At 40.9% G+C, this 17166-nt stretch overlaps 1 protein-coding gene across 2 annotated transcripts in view; it reads right to left on the minus strand.

Moving 5' to 3' along the window:
• Nucleotides 1–238: 238 nt before the first annotated feature.
• ENOX1 (ecto-NOX disulfide-thiol exchanger 1) overlaps nucleotides 239–17166 on the minus strand; it is a 356320-nt gene continuing 339392 nt past the window's right edge. For both annotated transcript variants that reach the window (XM_084226361.1, XM_084226360.1), the window contains 3 exons: nucleotides 7171–7273; nucleotides 4119–4204; nucleotides 239–1097 (listed from right to left, as the gene is read on the minus strand). In XM_084226361.1, coding sequence (XP_084082487.1) covers nucleotides 966–1097; nucleotides 4119–4204; nucleotides 7171–7273 — 321 coding nt within the window. In that variant the 3' untranslated portion in view covers nucleotides 239–965. The remainder of the gene's footprint in view (nucleotides 1098–4118; nucleotides 4205–7170; nucleotides 7274–17166) is intronic.

The raw sequence follows: 17166 nt of genomic DNA on the forward strand, positions 1-17166 counted from the left end.
TTAATCTTAGCTTTGATTTATAATTCATTTCACAAAGTTATCTGCAATTAATAGTTCAGGTAGGGGAAAGATGTTCCAGGAATCTCTTGCTGGATCAACTGAAATTCAATAACGTCAGAAGAAATACTTATGCAAACAATATGGTAGAAGTCATATTTATTGATAAAAATTAATATATCTGCTATAAAATTTGTAACAGTAATGCAACTGAATATTTATTTTGATGCATAAACCTGAATGTTACATACCAAATACAATACAGTAACACTGGTTTCTTCCTTATTTACATGTTTATGAAAATTGATATGCAATCCATGTTAAAAGAACTTGTAATGGAGAATAGTTACATTAGAAAAATAATATTCTTGATAAAGCATTCTTGAGGACTCCAATCACATTTTCAGGCCTCTTTCAATAAGGCAAAAATCCCTGGTACAGCATATAACTTAATTTACAAAATACAATAACTTCAGACACATCTTCAAGTTTTCTTTTGGTATGCTTTTCCTCACTGTAAAATTACTCAATTCTCTTACTAAACAGAAAGAACTTTCTATAACAAAACTTAATGAGTTCTATTACGTATCACATATAAATCGCTGTAGCTTAGCGACCATAACCGGGCAATCTTTCTCCTTAACTGTTTGCTCAATGAGCTTTTCTTAGATGTAGGACATGTAGTATTTTGAAATCATTATGACTGTGGTATCTTTCTTCAGTTTTCATAGGAAACAATCTGTCACATTTTGGAACTTTTTTTGAAATTTTATTTTATTTTAGGAACTGGTGCACAACTACATTTCCACTCACAAGAGAACGTCACAAATGTAACTAAAATTAGGCTTGGATAACTTTGAAAACATACTACTATGTGCCCAAACCCAAATTTCTTACTTTAATACTTTATAACCCTGCCATGCTCTAGGAATTCTTCTTCTTCTGCATAGCTTCATTACTAGTCACAGTCAGATAGTTTTAATTCCTTCAAAGGCACAAAACTTCCACCTCTTTTCCAGTGTTGCTCCTACACCAGTGAATTCTTGTTTAAACATGCGTGGCAGTCTCATCAAAAGCATTTCTATCTCATTTGCAGAGATCTGAGAAAGAAACAAAGGTAAAATTAAAGTGAGAAAGCTCCTTGTAGCTTGTAAAGAGGAAACATTAAGAACAGATATAATAGGGGTGTGGGGGAGATGAATCCAGGCCATATGAAAACAGTCAACCATTGGGGTTTTTTTAATTTTAGCCTATATGACTTTCCAGACTCCAAAGCAAGCGCAGATTGCTTGAAGGAATGGTTTTGCTCTTGTAGATGCCTGTAAAGTATCCATCCCCCAGAAAGCAATGACAACTGCCATGCTGGGGCTGTGTCCACAGTGTGGTATGAAGTCCATCTAAAAACTACAGTCATGGGTGTTCTTGTGAGGAGGAGGAAGCAGATGGGACCTTATTCTTCTTCTCAGCCTATCTGGCTTTGAAGGCTTCTCCCAGCTCCATCAGCTTTTCTCTTTCAGAAAGGTTTTAATCAGCTCCCTGTTGTTACTGAAGGCTGCCTATCCATGGAGCCACCTTCCCTCAGTCTTACCCAGCTCAGCAGCCCCAGATAATTAAGGAGTAAAGCTCCCAGTTCTGCATTGCTCAGGATGTTTTTATCATTTTGAAACCTTAATGACTGCCCACCTTCCTAATAGGCAAGATGCTCTCGTTACAGAAAACACTTTCAAAAAGGCAACCTTCCTGGTATAATCAGTAGGGAAGTCAAGAAATGAACAATCATGGAATATGAGCCATTTTATCCTACTGCTTCTAAAGTGGTGGTCATGAAAGGAACAGCAAAGAAATCTATGGGTGCTGCCCATTATCCACAGGTATCTCCATGGTTTGAAAGGCTTATCTGGAAATAATGATATTTCTGCTTATTCATACTAGTAGAAACCTTCCATGGAGAAACCTTTCCTTTTCAAACAGTATATAAACATAAAATGTGCTAATTATACTTCACTACACCCAAGGGGGGTGAGCAAATATCTATTGCCTCTTATTTTTCTGTAGAGGTTAGTGCAGCAGAAAGATTAAATGATTTGTTAAAGGTGGCACCAAAACTCAGTGTTGGAGGCAGTCTAAAGTCTCAGCGTGATCCAATCCATCTTTTAAGTGCTCACACGGCAGCAGTGGGTGTCTGGTTACTTTTGTGCAATGTATCTGAGCTCTGTACTGAGCCCTCAGCCCACACGGCTATGCTGACCTTATCATTCCTGTTCAGGCAAGGAATGACAGGCTAACCATGGAAAGTAATTGAAATTCATCTCTGAGATTGCATCTCTGGATCGCGCTATTAAAAAGTAATTTGTTTCTACAAGCAGTTGCTTCCAAAATAAACCAACGAGGTCAAATTTTGCAGCTTGTGTTTATTATGCAGTGGGTAGGTCCAGAGGTAGCTGCAGAGATGGCAGACAATGCTCCTTCCTCCAGGGCTCTGTTTGCAAGTCAAGAGCTTGCCCCTGGCAGCCTCACAGAAGCCCACGTGTTACTCACGTGAGCAAAAACTCAAGGGCAGAGCCCACGGCCATGGCAAGAAGGGACCACAGCAGGGCAGGGTGAGAGTGCTGAAGTGCTCACTGGGGAGAAGCAATGAGCAGCAGGGCTGGAGCCCAGAGAGCCCATATTTTGGAGTGATTGCTGTTATCACTCAAGAGATACAGAGCTGGAGGGGTCATCCAGATGAAAAAGCAGTTGAAACTTAGACAAATGCTGTGTTAAGGAAGGACTTGAAGGATTACTGAGGAGATTGGAGGGACTGGGTGATGCAGGACAAGACTAAGCAGAGTGCATGAGTAGCAGGGGCACAGAGAAGCAGAAGAATGTCTGTAGGTGTGAAGCTCTGGCTTCATCATGTCTTGATAAAACCAGATATTAAAAAACAATTGCAAGTCACCAGTTTCTCACCTCTTTCTCCCACCCCCATCCCCTATTCCCTTTTCATTGTGGGTGGCAGTGGGCTGTAAAGCACTAGCAAACCTGAGCTGCCATGGCCTGAAGACAGTGCCAAAAAAAATCATCATCCTTCTTCACTCATCAGTGCAGCCTGTGTTAATTCCAGTGAGCTTCTAGTTCAAGATCTCCTCTGCTTTTAGCTCTACACTTTTTCATAGAAACAGAGGAAGGATCCAGGATCATCCAGAAGCACGAAGCAGCTCACCAAAGCAGTGAGAAGCTGATCTTAGCTATGGGCTGAGGGGCTGTTCAGGAACAAAACATTACCAGGATCAAAGGAGCTATGTTGCAAGATCTGGGAAAGCACCATCATCCATGTATTGGCAGACATGGGACAGAGTTGTGGCTGGCCACAGGGTGACCTCTGCATCTGCTAAGATGCTGCTTAGCACTTGGAGTACCATTCACCTGATCATTTCACACTTGAGCTTCTCACCTTCTGACTTGCTTAATATTCAGTGCAGAGGAATAGGCCTATTTGAGGGCTTGATTTCATCTCATTCTACAGCAGATATTAAAAAAGTAAGCCAAAGAATCTTATCCCGCAGGTATTTATTGACTGTAGACTGCATGAACAGATCCATTAAACACTTTGCACACTGTTTTGTGTTGGTCTCATTTTTGTCTTGGCCACAGCTTCACTGAAATTAGTACACCCAATTCCTTCATGTGGTTGTGTCTGCTCCCACATGGAGATAAAGGACATGAAACACGGTCCATTCCTGTGCTCATAAAGGTTCAGTGTGAGATACAACTTACAGCTTTTCCAAGAATAAAGGGCCATCTCCAAAAACTGCACAGTTTGATGGCCATGGCCACACCTGCCTCGCGTTCTGCTTTTTTTCTCCGCAGCTATATTTCAGAATCATGTGTCATAAAATCAGCTGCTAGTCTTTGCCATTTAGAGCTCTGCTCTTCTGTGCCACAAAGAATAGCTAAGCAGTTTGAGGCAAAGACCTCAACACAAGCACGTGCACTGTAATTTGCAAATGAATAAGGACTGCAAACCCCCAAGCCCCATATCCCATTATCTTTCTAATGGAAATGCGTGAAGAGTTTAACCTGCAGTAAAGAATAATACAATATTTCTAAAGAGAAAATAGATTTTGATTAATTTTTTTTACCCTAGAGTCCAACTGCTGCATATAAGACCAAAGATATTCTATATTGGCTCCAAAAGGGTGGACATGAAGAAATGTGGATATGATACCTGTATTAAAAACAAACAGACACAAAGTGTTAAAATGACTTCAGACACTGTATCATAAAAATAGGCAAAATAATTCTGAAGAGTCTGTTCTTACAGGTTTTACAGTATGAATTATGACTCTTATTTTCCTTGCACAACCCAATAAACATAACAAAACAGCACATTTTTAATACAGTCATACTAACGTGCTAAATACAATAGCTCATCTTCAGGAATGACAGCAGTTAGCAAGTAAGTGACCAAGATAATATACTGATGAATAAAGGAATTTCTAAACAAAGCCTTGCTGGGAGCATTTCAGCTACTAATTTTATGCTTGATTTACCAATATAAAATTGTGGATATCGTAATGGTAAAATTATTGTTTTTTTCCCCTTCACTGGATTCTCTGTTGTGAAAACGTTTCATACAATTGTGTCAGAACCCTCACTCCCTCAAATTTTTCTAGCAATTATGCAGATGCTGGTTATGAAAAGTATTTAATCCGTATAACCCCTAACTGCTGCTGAAGAAAACACAAATGCTTTATGGCACATTTGCTTATTTACTTTTTCTTAAGAGAGAGCATGTTCTGTCTATCTTCATTGTTGTTACAGGATGATTATAAAAGGTATGGGAATTAAAAGTGGCTTAGAAGGAGTCAGGATCTAAGTCTAGAGATTTTTTCTGCAGTGAAAATCAAGTGACAGCATTAATAATGATGACCAGAGAAAACAAGATTTGGGGCATCAGTATTGCTATTAAAAGCACTATCCAGTTTCTCTTCTTCTAAGCAAACAGTGAAAATACAAAATGGCATGTGTGTTACTTGCTGTTTGGGAGAGCTGAACTGTAGGAATCAGAACAAATATTTTTCAACTCTCTTTGGATGGGCTTCTTAGCTGAACTACCCTAGGGGAAATTTCTTATACCTAAATCATAAACACCAGGATTAAAAATGCTTACAAATGACAAAAATGGGTCACTGTATCTTGTGTACTGCAGGCCATACTTCTTTCTTGATGCTGAATGAATTAGGATAATCTTGGATTTCGTTTTTCCCTAAGTACTGGCCGTGGTTGAAACTGATAAGCAATATTTAACGCATTTTAGACTGGCTTTGCAAAGAACACCTTTTTTCCTCCTCCACTTTTCAAACAGCATTTACAAACTTCTGGTCCTGCATAAGGAGTGGCACGTAATAAATTTTTTACTATGGCAAGTCCTAGCAGCAGTGACCTTTGTGCTGTGGGTGACTACAGGTAACCACACAAGAGCTCTAGAAGCAGAAGTCAAGATCATCACACTTGAGTGGGATGACTGGAAATCCAATTTGTACTCAAATCACATTTTACCAGTGTTATTGCATCTGTTATGTGGTTCCTGAGGCTTTTCAATTCAGGACATTCAAAGCCAGCTCTTTTGTATAATGTAAATAAGAAGTAATTTGTCAATATTTTGTAGTTACTGATTGGAGTTCCGTGATAATTTCTTTTTTCTTGTATGCTCTTTTCCTCTAAGACAACACTGCATTTTTTTAAAATACAGAAAAACTTAGTGAATGGATGGAGGCAAGGCCCATTATTCCCTTGCCATATCTGATCATGCCTCAGAGGAAGAGATAACATGAAATCCATCTTGAGGAATCTTTAATCTTTGGACTGTAACAGTGAGTCAGTTGTGGGGGTATTATGACCAGTAATATCTTAACTGAGGTTATTCTGTTTATCTGAGTGTGCCACTGAACAGCAGATGTATGGCACCCACTCTGGGACACTGCCACTGTTTATTGCAGTCAAATAGTGAGTGACCTAGAAAAAAAGTTTGTTATTCTGTTCTTAAAATCCCATGCTTGCTGTCTTTCTCACAGAATGAACTTCAAAAAGATCAACTACTGCCCCTGCAATTAAAAGTTTTAGATTTAATTATAAAAAGCAGAATTCAACCAAGTCATACATTTCTGTACATTCCACTGTTTTGCATCTCACTAATCACAGGGAGTTTGTGTACTAAGCCCTTAAAATGTTTAGATACATTCTTCGCTTTTAAATGACCTCTTTGGTCTGAACTGAACTTGTGAATTGCTGAATCTGTACCCAGCAATAAGCCAGCAATCTTCCTGGTGCCTAGGTGATGAAAATGAGTTGCATTTAAACAAACTTTGCAACTACCATTTTTCAGGGCACCACTGACTTGCGAAAAGAACAAACCAAAGAAACGAAATCTGTTCTTTCAGGTCAGCATTTCTGTTGCCATGCCACAGGGTACACTTTGGAATTGTGGGCCTTCGTGCTCCCTGAAAACTTACCCCAGTGAAACCAAATGCAAAATATGTGTGGGTGCAAATGGGGCATGTTCCCTCCAGAGTGGCATGGGTACAGCCAGTTCTGCGTGGCTGAATGCCAGTTAGCTGGCCCACTGCCTATAAGCTTTAGCTTTAGGCACTATTTAAGAGTTTATTTTAAAAATTTTATTCTAGGTAAAGGGTATGACAGTCCTTGTGGTATTCTTTATAAATATTCATATTGCTAATTCCCTTACCTAATGTCAAAGGCATAAATCTGGCTTGCTTAATACATGTAGTAGATGTATTTTTTGCTTGGTAGTTTACTAATATTATTTCTATCCCCTTCTCCTTTACCACTTTGTCTGATAATCATATAACAAGCTATAAAACTCTGGCCTGCTAAAGCTTGATGTAAATAAAGTCATCATACATTCATGCTGCAAGCCTAAATGTAGATTCTGCAGTTTTTTTCAGACCTGAAATCCTTTCATTAAACTGCAGAATTTTTCAGAAAGGCAAAGTTCAGTCGTATTTTAGGATTTTTCTTACTAAAAGCCATTCTGAACCAAGATGAAAAAAAATCCAATTTTTTTTTCTTTTTTACTTGTATTAGCAGAAAGATATGTGTAAACATATATGCAAAACAGAAACCTGTTAGAAGGCATTTTTTTCTCAAAAATCTTCTTTGCAGTTATCTTACCTATTAATAGTGCCTCTTTCTCTGATTTTAGACCTGGGCTTCGTTTCTCTGAGTTTTTTTCTCTGTCCTGGTTGACCAATGCTACTGTCAATACATTGATTTCCTATAAAGTTTAAAAAACAAACAGGTGGTCATGTAGATTTCATTTATCTCAATTAAACTTGTCTGTTTCCTTTCACTATATAAAAAAAAAACCAACTTTAATTCACATCTAAAGACAAGACAATTATAAATAATTGATTTGTTTGCAGAATATCAAGACACATTTTGAACTACCTTTATGCCACGTGCTGCCAAGAAGAGAAAATTTGCTTGAGGAATAAATAATAACTTTGTTGCTAGTGCTTCCTCATTATAACAGCTGGAGAGATTGTGCCATAAAGCGTGGGGATGGTCAGAAAACTCACATTTTGTAGCTATTAAAGCTGTAAACCAAGACCGCCTCCAGGGAACATGGATGGAGACATTCAGCTACAGCCATAAGAATAAATTCAGCAGTCACTAACAACATTTCCAGCTACTAGAGCACAACCCTCTGCCCTGTTACACTCTTCAACCAGTGCCTGCCATGGCATTGGCTCATCCCAAACAACTCTCAGGCATGTTTTGGGGGTTGGCACATTTCAGGAAGACCATTCCTAACGGGTGGTTTGCATAAAGCTACCTTGTTTTAAGGACTGAAAGAGCACCAACCTGAAGGGCAAACAAGTCAAGGCTCCTACTTGGAGCTCCTTTTTTTCTGGAATCAGTGGCCTGAACCACCTAAATTTCATCTGAGAGATCACACAGCAGATGCTCCATCAGAAGTACCCGGGCAGTTGTGTGACTGGGCATAGATGAAGGAAATAAATTATTTCCGAGGCACGAGAGTGACCTCAGAGCGCATTGCACGATATTCAAGCACATCCATGGGCTGTTTCCATGGAGCAGCCAATGTGCAAGGACTCATTCTGTGCTGAGGCGGTGACTCACGCTGTGCATCTGCTCTGGGAAATGCTCAGCAGTCCCATGCAAAACCAGGGAGGCAGAGAGCATGGGGACACGGTGGTGTGAGGTGGGACTGGGAAGGAATGGTGCTCGTGTGGGACTGGGCAGCCTTAAATGCAAGCAAATCTGCACTATTTGGTGTAATGATGAGGATTGTTTAGGACACACCCATGCCTTGCTCCAAAACTTTTGGCAAGGATTTTTGGCAAAAGAAGAGGGACACTGGGCTTGGGTTGCTCTGAGGCATTTCTGAAGGTGTGAATAATCCATGCTAAAAAAAGGCATAAACTCCAAAGTGTGTCAAATGTGCCTCTTTATGGATGACTAAAGGCTTCACAGTCTGTGAGACTGGTAAAAAGAGTCACACACTTCCTCATTTTTAATTGAAAAAGAAAAAGAAATTGCAAACATAAGCCAAAACCCCTCAGTGACGTAGTCTGTGCTCTTCATGGGCTTGCTCCAAGGGGCAGCTGCCTGGTGGCTCAGATGGATGGTGGCTACAAGTGCTCCTTTGTGTCCCAAAGAAGAACAAGCTGCCACGTGCCAGCCAAGGAGCTCTGTGCACAGAAGTGACAAACGTGCACATGTGCATCCCCAGCCCCAGCAACAAGGGGCAATGATGGGCTCTGCGCACACCAAACAAGGTGTGAGCTCCATTGGTGATCTGGAGTTTGTCACATTTCTCCTGGCCAGCTGAGGCGTTTCTCCTGGCCACACTTGTCAGCCTTTGCTGGCTTTTTAGTTTTTTAGTTAGAGATCAAATAACTTTTCAGTTGTGTATTTTAGTTTTGGGAGTCCGCAGTTCAGGAGTTGGCAGTGATCCCCTCTGGAAACAAGGGTGCTCCTGGGTGCTCTGGCAGCTCCATCACCTTGACACTGACACTCCTGCAGTGTTGTAAGGCACAGGGCACATTATAGCAGCAGCAGCATGCTCTAATTGTCCAGCACTGTTGATTCCCCTCCTGACTGAGCCAAAGGCTAATGCAAATTCTGATCTTCTGCTGGCCATGACATCCAAAAGCAGTGAAAGGAAACCCTGCCAAGAAACTGAAATAAAAGGTGTTTACATGACTTTCTCCAAGAGGGCAGTAATGACCAGGGGGTTACAGATCAGAACAGAGCTGGATGACAAATTTCATGATACTGCAGCAGAAAAGCAGAGCAGCATATGCCACCAGAGTTTGTATAGGTTAAGATGCAACTTTGACTTCATCAGAGATGGAAAAGCGGTCTAAAAATAGCAATTCCTGAGGGGGGAAGGTGGGAGCAGAGAGATGTGTATTTGATATAACAGGCCCCAAACACAGCACACTCGCAGTTTCAGGTGGAATTAGAAGTTTTGTCAAGCAGTGATGCAGAGAAAGAAACTATAATCCCATTGGGAGCAAGGAACAGATGGAATCTCATTTAATGCCTAGATTTGAGCCTGTGCAGAACGTTTTGTATGATTTATAGGACAGTGTAAATGGATGCTAAAGGAAGTCACATCAAGTCTTCCTTAGCTGTATGTTGGAACAGAGGATAAAAGAGTAAAAATTTTCTAATGGGGAAGCCTGAGGAAATGAGTGGCAAAGATAGATACCCAGCAAACCACTGGCTTTAGAAGAAAGTTGCAGGTTCTTGGAAGCTTTAAAATGAGAGGTTTCTGCCAGTCAATGCTACCTGCCTCACAGAAGATAATAAATTAGATCACTCTCATGTATTCAGCTGCCAAAAGAAGTTTGCACAGGCCATAAGAAAATACAGGGTGTGCATAGTCACATAAAGTAAATCAGAATTCAGCAGCAATGCTGCTAGGAATTAATAGTGGTTTAAGAGAAATGGCATAATTGGGTCTAAAAAATGGGTGTGAAATTCACCCAGAAACAGGGCTAATTATAGCGTAAGTGAAAACCTTAAGAATCTGACAGCATACTGCAGATACAAATCTGGCACCTATGAAACCTTTACAATAAATCCTCATGCAGTTAATTTACACTTTTTTAGAGGCACTACTTATGTCAACCCACAGAAACAAGACTTTTAAGAGTACAAAGGTGAATGAAGCAATAAATAATTGGAAAAAAACCAGTTAGGTCACCTCTCTGATGTGAGATAAAGCTACTGATCACCAGATGCCAGAGGAAAATTATTTAATATATACTGCATTTCAGTATTTCCTTTCTTTTCTGGACACCATTCTTTTTTGGCAAATTATATTTTCTGAGGCCCTAAGCAGTCTCCTTCAGCAGGTTTCATTATAAAAGGAATATTTTGCTACCATCTGTCAGTTACTGCATTAAAGGACAAGAACACAGCTGAGCATGTGCAAACTGGTGCTTATTAGAAATGAAATGATCTTGCAAGAACTAAACACTGTGTGTGAAAGGCTTAATCCAGGTTAAATCACACATGGAGATCATCAGGGACTTGGTCCTATTTATTATTCACAAATTATGTCAGGCGTTGGAAAACGAGGGGGGACCAATTTGGTGAAGACAGCTCCAGAGCTGCTCAGTACGAATGCCACCATCCTGTGTGATGCTCTCACCATTGCCAGCTTAGAGCTTTTTCTTGCAAATGACACTTTAATCCATCAGCAGATGATGAGAAGACATGAATTTGCCTCATGGGATTGAAATCCCTATGGTTCTGTACAATATCCCTTGGGACCAGCATTTTCATTCAGGGCTCCCTACATTTGAACCAGGGAGGGAGAAACAGACAGAGAGTCTTTCTGGAAAACTTTCAGGAGAACTTGCTGGATGAAACAGAGGACAGCAAATAACAATTTTTTCCCATGGCCTATTAATTTCCACAAGCAGATCTCTGACACCACCACTGACACAGAGCTGATAGCTGTGGAGAGTCATACATGGCAGTTTTGCACATGGATGCATAAAGCCTGGCTGTAAGGTGAGAGAGAAGTTTGGTTTTCATCATTCACTCAAGTGTCTTGGCTTCTTTTGGAAGAGGCACGTGCAAATATATTGCTCCAAAAGTTGGCTGGTCTCACTGTCCAGAGAGCAGCTGTGTCTAACACTGGACACACAGCAAATGAGAGAGTGACTCTTAACAGAAATGAACACAAAACTCCTGAAGAGCAGAAGAGAGGTGATGATATTCTACAGAAGACAGTCACAGATCCTATAAGAAAAAAAGGCTAGCTCTGCACTCCAGGGCTCTAGCAGATCAGAAAACTCCAGATATTTAGGCTGGATGACTTGGGTCTTTCTCTCCTTTATTGGTTTCTTTGTTCCCCTACAGAAAAGTAAGTTATTAAACAAAAAGTTCTCAATCTAGATAGCATTAATCCTCTTCAGCTCAGTCTTAAACTAGTACAAAAAAGGCAGACAATATAGAAATATTTGTTCTTGCCTGAAAATACGTGCTAGCCAGCATCCCTAAAAATGGGGGGACTGAGGACTTGATATTCTCCATAAACACTGAGCAAGAGTTGAGCAGGGCTTGCACAGTAGCTGCCCTTCCTGGAAACCCTTCTGGCCAGAGTGCAGTTCTACACCATCTGTTGTCCAGGACTCTGCTTTAAGAGGCAGAATATAGGATTTAATGAACGTGACACTGAAGATACCTGACATGTGTCCAGGATGGAACGACATTCAAAGTGATGAAATACTCCCTCCACTCTCTGGGGGATCCAAGTATTTGATAATTATCTTTGAATCTAGGGGGAATGATGACTGCTTGCATACTGTCTTCAAAGACCTCATTTTCTTTGTTGTAGTTTATGGAATTCTGAAGAATCATGTGGTGAGGGGGTAAAAATAATATTGTGTCTTCTGAAAGGCCCAGTAAAAATCCCATAAACCTGCCAGCCTCTGGAAAAGTTTGCATTTTTATTATACATACAAAGCCAATTGTCTGAGGCATTAAAACAGTGGCAAAAAAAGGAAATACTTGATGTTTGTCACAGCAGGCAAAACAGAGAAACTGCTGAATGCTGTTAGATGTAAGGGATACACAACACTTTCTCATCAGCTAGGGGATTTATGAGAGAAAATGAGTAGGAGGAGAAAAAAAACTATATATCTGAAACATAAGCAAAAATCTTGCAGGCTATTAACAGCAGGCCAGAGAGATGCTGTAAGCTTGGAAATAAAAGGTAATTTTAAAATCCTGATAGAAGAAAGAGCCACACACACATGATACCAAATCCACAGCCTATAAGGTATTGAAAGGCATATGTGTGCCTCCTCTGAGCACGCAGAACTGGGCTTGGACTTCAGGTCAGTTTGCCCAAACTGCTTATTGAGGACCAGGCAGGTTTGACTGCAGACTTGGGTAGAAACTGGTGTGCAGTATGAAGAACTGTACATATTTAATTTATCTGCATTTATCTGTGAACCTCCTACAGTCTGGTATAGATGGGGTTGCTTTGTTAGTCTTTATTTTAATGTACTTCAGAACTAATCTGAAAATTTAATCTTGCAGTTTTAACCTGAGCGGAGCATAATTCAATAACCGATCAAGTGAATGGAAGTCTTGCAGTACTTTCAATGCACAACAAGTCAGGCATCTTAAATTTATGGGGACATGCAAGGTTGAGGTACAGAACAACTCCTGACAGCTTAGCATGGTTGTCAGTTGAGGATGGGCTACTGTCCTTGTCTATGTTCTTATCCATGGCGAATTCAGAATTATTCAATCCAAGTTGAACTAAGCTGCAGTGAAAGAGCTTATTTAAATTTAACTTAAATCAAATTTCCTTGCAAATGTGGCAACGTATGAGTACACTCACAGGCAGTGATTGTGACTCAGATGATCACAGCATCACAAAATCATGCAGATGACCTTGGGAGATCTCTAGTCCAACCTTCTGCTCCGAGCAGGATGAGCTGCAGTGGCAGGGCACATGGATGTGCAACAGAAAGGCAGCAATCCACTGGCCCAGCAGTTTCTCTGCAACATCCCAGTCCTGCACCCTTATCAGCAGAGGGGTGCCTCTGTCCCCTGCAGAAGGGATTTTCCAACCACCATCACTTGCTCCATCCTTGTGATACTTGTGATTCAAGTCTTGTTTCCACAAGCACAAAGGAGTACAGAGGGACCATGACAGAGGGGGAAAATGTGATAACCCAATCAGAGAAAGCAGAGTCCCCTGATCCAGCTCCTCCAGGGCTGTCAGGGAAAGCATCAGCTCCAGGGGCAGAACGTGACATCAGTCCACCTCTCTGAAACATCCTGCAGACTGAGGGAGCATTGCCTGTAGGAATATGGGACTTGGAATGGGATGTAGGAGCAGAGCATTATGGGGTTGTACAAAACCTAGCTGAGGTCCTCAGCAGGGGAAGAAGTAGCAGGAAAATAATGGATCATGACAGTTTGGGAGGGGATAAAAGGGAGTGGTTGCATGTAACCAGGTTGCTGGTCACTACACTTGTCTGGCCATGTCAGGCCATGATTAGTGTATAAAACCCACTAAATTAATTTCTCTTTTCCTGGGTGAGGGACTCTGTTATGTGTGCATGGGGGCCCTTGAAGGCATCTGAGCAGAGCAGCTGGAGTGGGATCAGCAATCAGAGAGCCACTGCAGCCTGGAGTGCTGCAGTTAGGGAGACCTGACTGTCCAAGCCACCAGCTGGCGACACCATGGAGTCTGGGGAATGGCTAAATGACTACTTTGTCTGTGTGTGTCTGTGTGTGTGTGTGTGTGTGTGTGTGTGTGTGTAGGAGCCAGTTATGGGACAGCCTGGGAGTCAAAGTCCATTTTTTGGAGGGATTCACCCTGTGTATATGTGTAAGTCTGCAGATGTATTTCCCACTAATGGACCTTTACCTGTTTGTGTACCTCAGTGCTGTTTATGTTTTTGAATGCTGAGTTTGTGCTGATCTGTGGGGCTGGCCATGTGTATATAGATAGACACACAGGATGCATGTGTTGCAGATGTGTGTTCTTCCACACACCTGTGAGGAATATGCGCTCAGTGTAGCTGCAGGTTCATTCCATGGAGCTATGACCACCTTGCTTCTGTCAGGCTGCCAGGATTCAGCATCTCCCAAAACCAGTAATACTTGGTTTGGGCCAAATGTCTTTAGTTCTTTTGTTAATGGAACTTTTTCCTCTTCATCAGCTGCACACTGTGTTGTGTGATGTGATGTGTCTGAACTCTGAAAGTAACTTAAAACTCTCCTAACTTAAAAATTATTGAGTGTTTTACATAGCTCTTCTCTCAGCCTGTCCTCTTCAGTAACTGTTTCTGACTCTTTGCTGACTACTCCTCTAAAAATGCTCTGACTAGAAAATTGCTCGCAATTTTGATTAATATCATTCTTTTGTTGCTTCAAATGAATTACCTTGTGCTGGTGAATTAACTACTTCCTAGAAAGCCCATATTTTACATGGTCCTGGCTCCTCACAGCCTAAGAATTGATTTTAGAAAAGTGCCTAGCACTAAGTTAAATGGCCTTGTGACACACTCTCTATATGCAAAGAGTTTTCTTGGCCTTTTCTGTTTGTACTGGGATAACTCAGTTTAAAAAAACTCAGTAAAAATTTGCAGTGGTGCATCACAGATGAAAAGAATGAGGCAAGGAATGAGGCATCCAACCATCTGCCCAAAACCAGAGCTCTCACAAGTACCTAGTGCCACTGTTAGAGTTAGCACCAGGTCAAAAATTAATTAAAAAAAACCTTTGCTTTTCAGTGTTTTTTTCCAGGGTCTTACAAGATCCTTCTCCTTCTACTACCTACCTAGTGATGCAGAAGTAAATATTTGCCATATGCTGCACTGCTGGTGAATATGACTGGTCTATCATTAGAAATTATAGACACCAGGTTTTATCATTTCATTCAAGTCAAGCCTGAACTTGGTAACTTATTTTGTTCTATGCAAGAAGCCAGTGTTGGTTTTGTCAGAAACACCACATTGCAATTACTTTTAAAGGACACTCATATAGAAATTTACTTTTCAAATACACTAATATGGGATTTACTGTTAATGTAAATTTAAGAGTGTACCAGTATTAACAAATAAACACTTGAAAACTTGAAAAGTTATCTGGCATTAAAACTATATGAACAGCAATGTAGACAAATTAGAGCTGTGAATGTAAGACCTTGCAAATGAAAAACTTCAAATGGATGGATCTAAGGTTTGTTTATCTGATTTATCCCACATAATAGAAGCATTTTCAGGAGTGAAGATTAATTGTATTATGGTGCTCTTGACATCCTATTTTTCTGATCCATTTGCCAGAGAGATGCTTTCAGCTTTTTCATTATAAAGCTTTTACTATCGTAACTTTCACCTGCTGAGTTTTAGGCAACTAGCAATAATCTGAAAATGCTTTTCTCATTGAAATTATCTCTTTATATTTTTTCATTGTATTTGAGCACATTTATTTTACGGGAATGTACATATGCAAAATATGGATGACTAATAGGAAAGTTACTTCATGCTCATTTTCAAAAGTATGATCAGGTTGCTTCATTTTCTAAAGCTGGATTTATGTGTAGGTTCCTGATGACTTAAGACAGATGTTTTATGTGATGTGAAGGTGGTTGCTTTGCAAGATAAAAGGTAATTGTCATTTTGCATACTTTGTTTTAGGGAATTGCAGCAAACCAATGGCTGGCTGAATGAAAATATCATTTGCCCACCAGCTCTGCTGAAGTCAATGAGGAGGAGGTACTTCATGTTTACTTGAGATTGAGAATTTGTGAAAACCCTTTGAAATGGTCTTTAGCACAAATATCGCTCTTGCAATCTCTTCCAGAACTATGTAATTTCAAAAGTTAAAAAGAGAGAGAGAGAGAAAAAGGCAGTTTGTTTCCCTTCTAAGACTTGTAGAAGTTTTGAAAATTATTTTGTTGAAATAAAAACAATAGGGAAAACCAACCTTAAATGTCTTACGAGAGTGAATGATCTTCTTCAAGGTTTTGTATTTGAAAGATATTAATTTTAGGAATCTCCACATCTGAAAATGCAGAAAGTACTTATACACTTTGGAGTTCTTATTCCTTTGGAGTGGATTTTGATCAGGATGACAAACTCTTTCTGAGGTTCCTTAGAGTGACTTGGGAATATTGTTTGATGGGAAGCTCAACTTGACCCAGCAGTGTGAGCTTGCAGCCTAGAAAACCAATGGTATCCTGGGCTGCATCAAACGAAGAGAGCCCAGCAGGGTGAGGGATTCTGCCCCTCTGCTCTGCTCTGGTGAGACCCCACCTGCAGTGCTGCATCCAGCTCTGGGTCTCCTGACATAGGAAGGACAGGGAGCTGTTGCAGCAATGTCAGAGGAGGGTCATGAAGATGATAAAAGGGCTGGAGCAACTCTCCAGTGAGGACAGGACAGCTGGAATTGTTCAGCCTGGAGAAGATTCTAAGGAGAGACCTTACAGTATCTTCACATACCTAAAGGGGGTTGCAAGACAGCTGGAGAGAGACTTTTTTTACAAAGCCATGTTGGAACAGGAAAAGTCAGGGCACACTGACAGGACAGGTTTAGATCAGATTCAAGGAAGAAATCCTTTACTGTGAAGGTGGTGAGACACTGGCATAGGTTGTTCAGAGAAGTTGTGGATGTGCCATTCCTGGAAGTGTTCCAGGCCAGGCTGGATGGGGCTTTGAGCAATCTAGTCTAGTGACAGCTGTCTCTGCCTATGGCAGGGATTTGGAACTAGATGATCCTTAAAGCCCTTTCAAATGAAAACCATTCCATGAAGAGTGGCTCTTGGGAATACTGAAGTTCCTTTCTCACTTCTGTCACTCCTTTCCTGTCTATTCCTTGGAAGCCGGTTGGAAGGCGCGTGAGTGCGGTGCACAACCCCCAGGCCTGCAGCAGCAGGTTTGGGCTGAAGCAGAGGTGGCCCATCATCCCTCAGGTGGTTGCGGGGGAGCCCGAGTGCTCTGACAAGCCAATCTGCCTTGCAGGCTGTGTGGGTTAAGCCCACAGCTGCATATGTATGAGGCTGAATGTTATTCCTCACTAGGAATGACAGGATGACTCCTGTATACGTGTGCAGTATAAATACTCGGGGAAAATGCTTTGGGATGAAAGGCTCCATAT

The sequence above is a fragment of the Fringilla coelebs genome (genome assembly GCF_963513975.1).
Source record: "Fringilla coelebs genome assembly, chromosome: 2".
Classification (NCBI taxonomy): domain Eukaryota; kingdom Metazoa; phylum Chordata; class Aves; order Passeriformes; family Fringillidae; genus Fringilla; species Fringilla coelebs.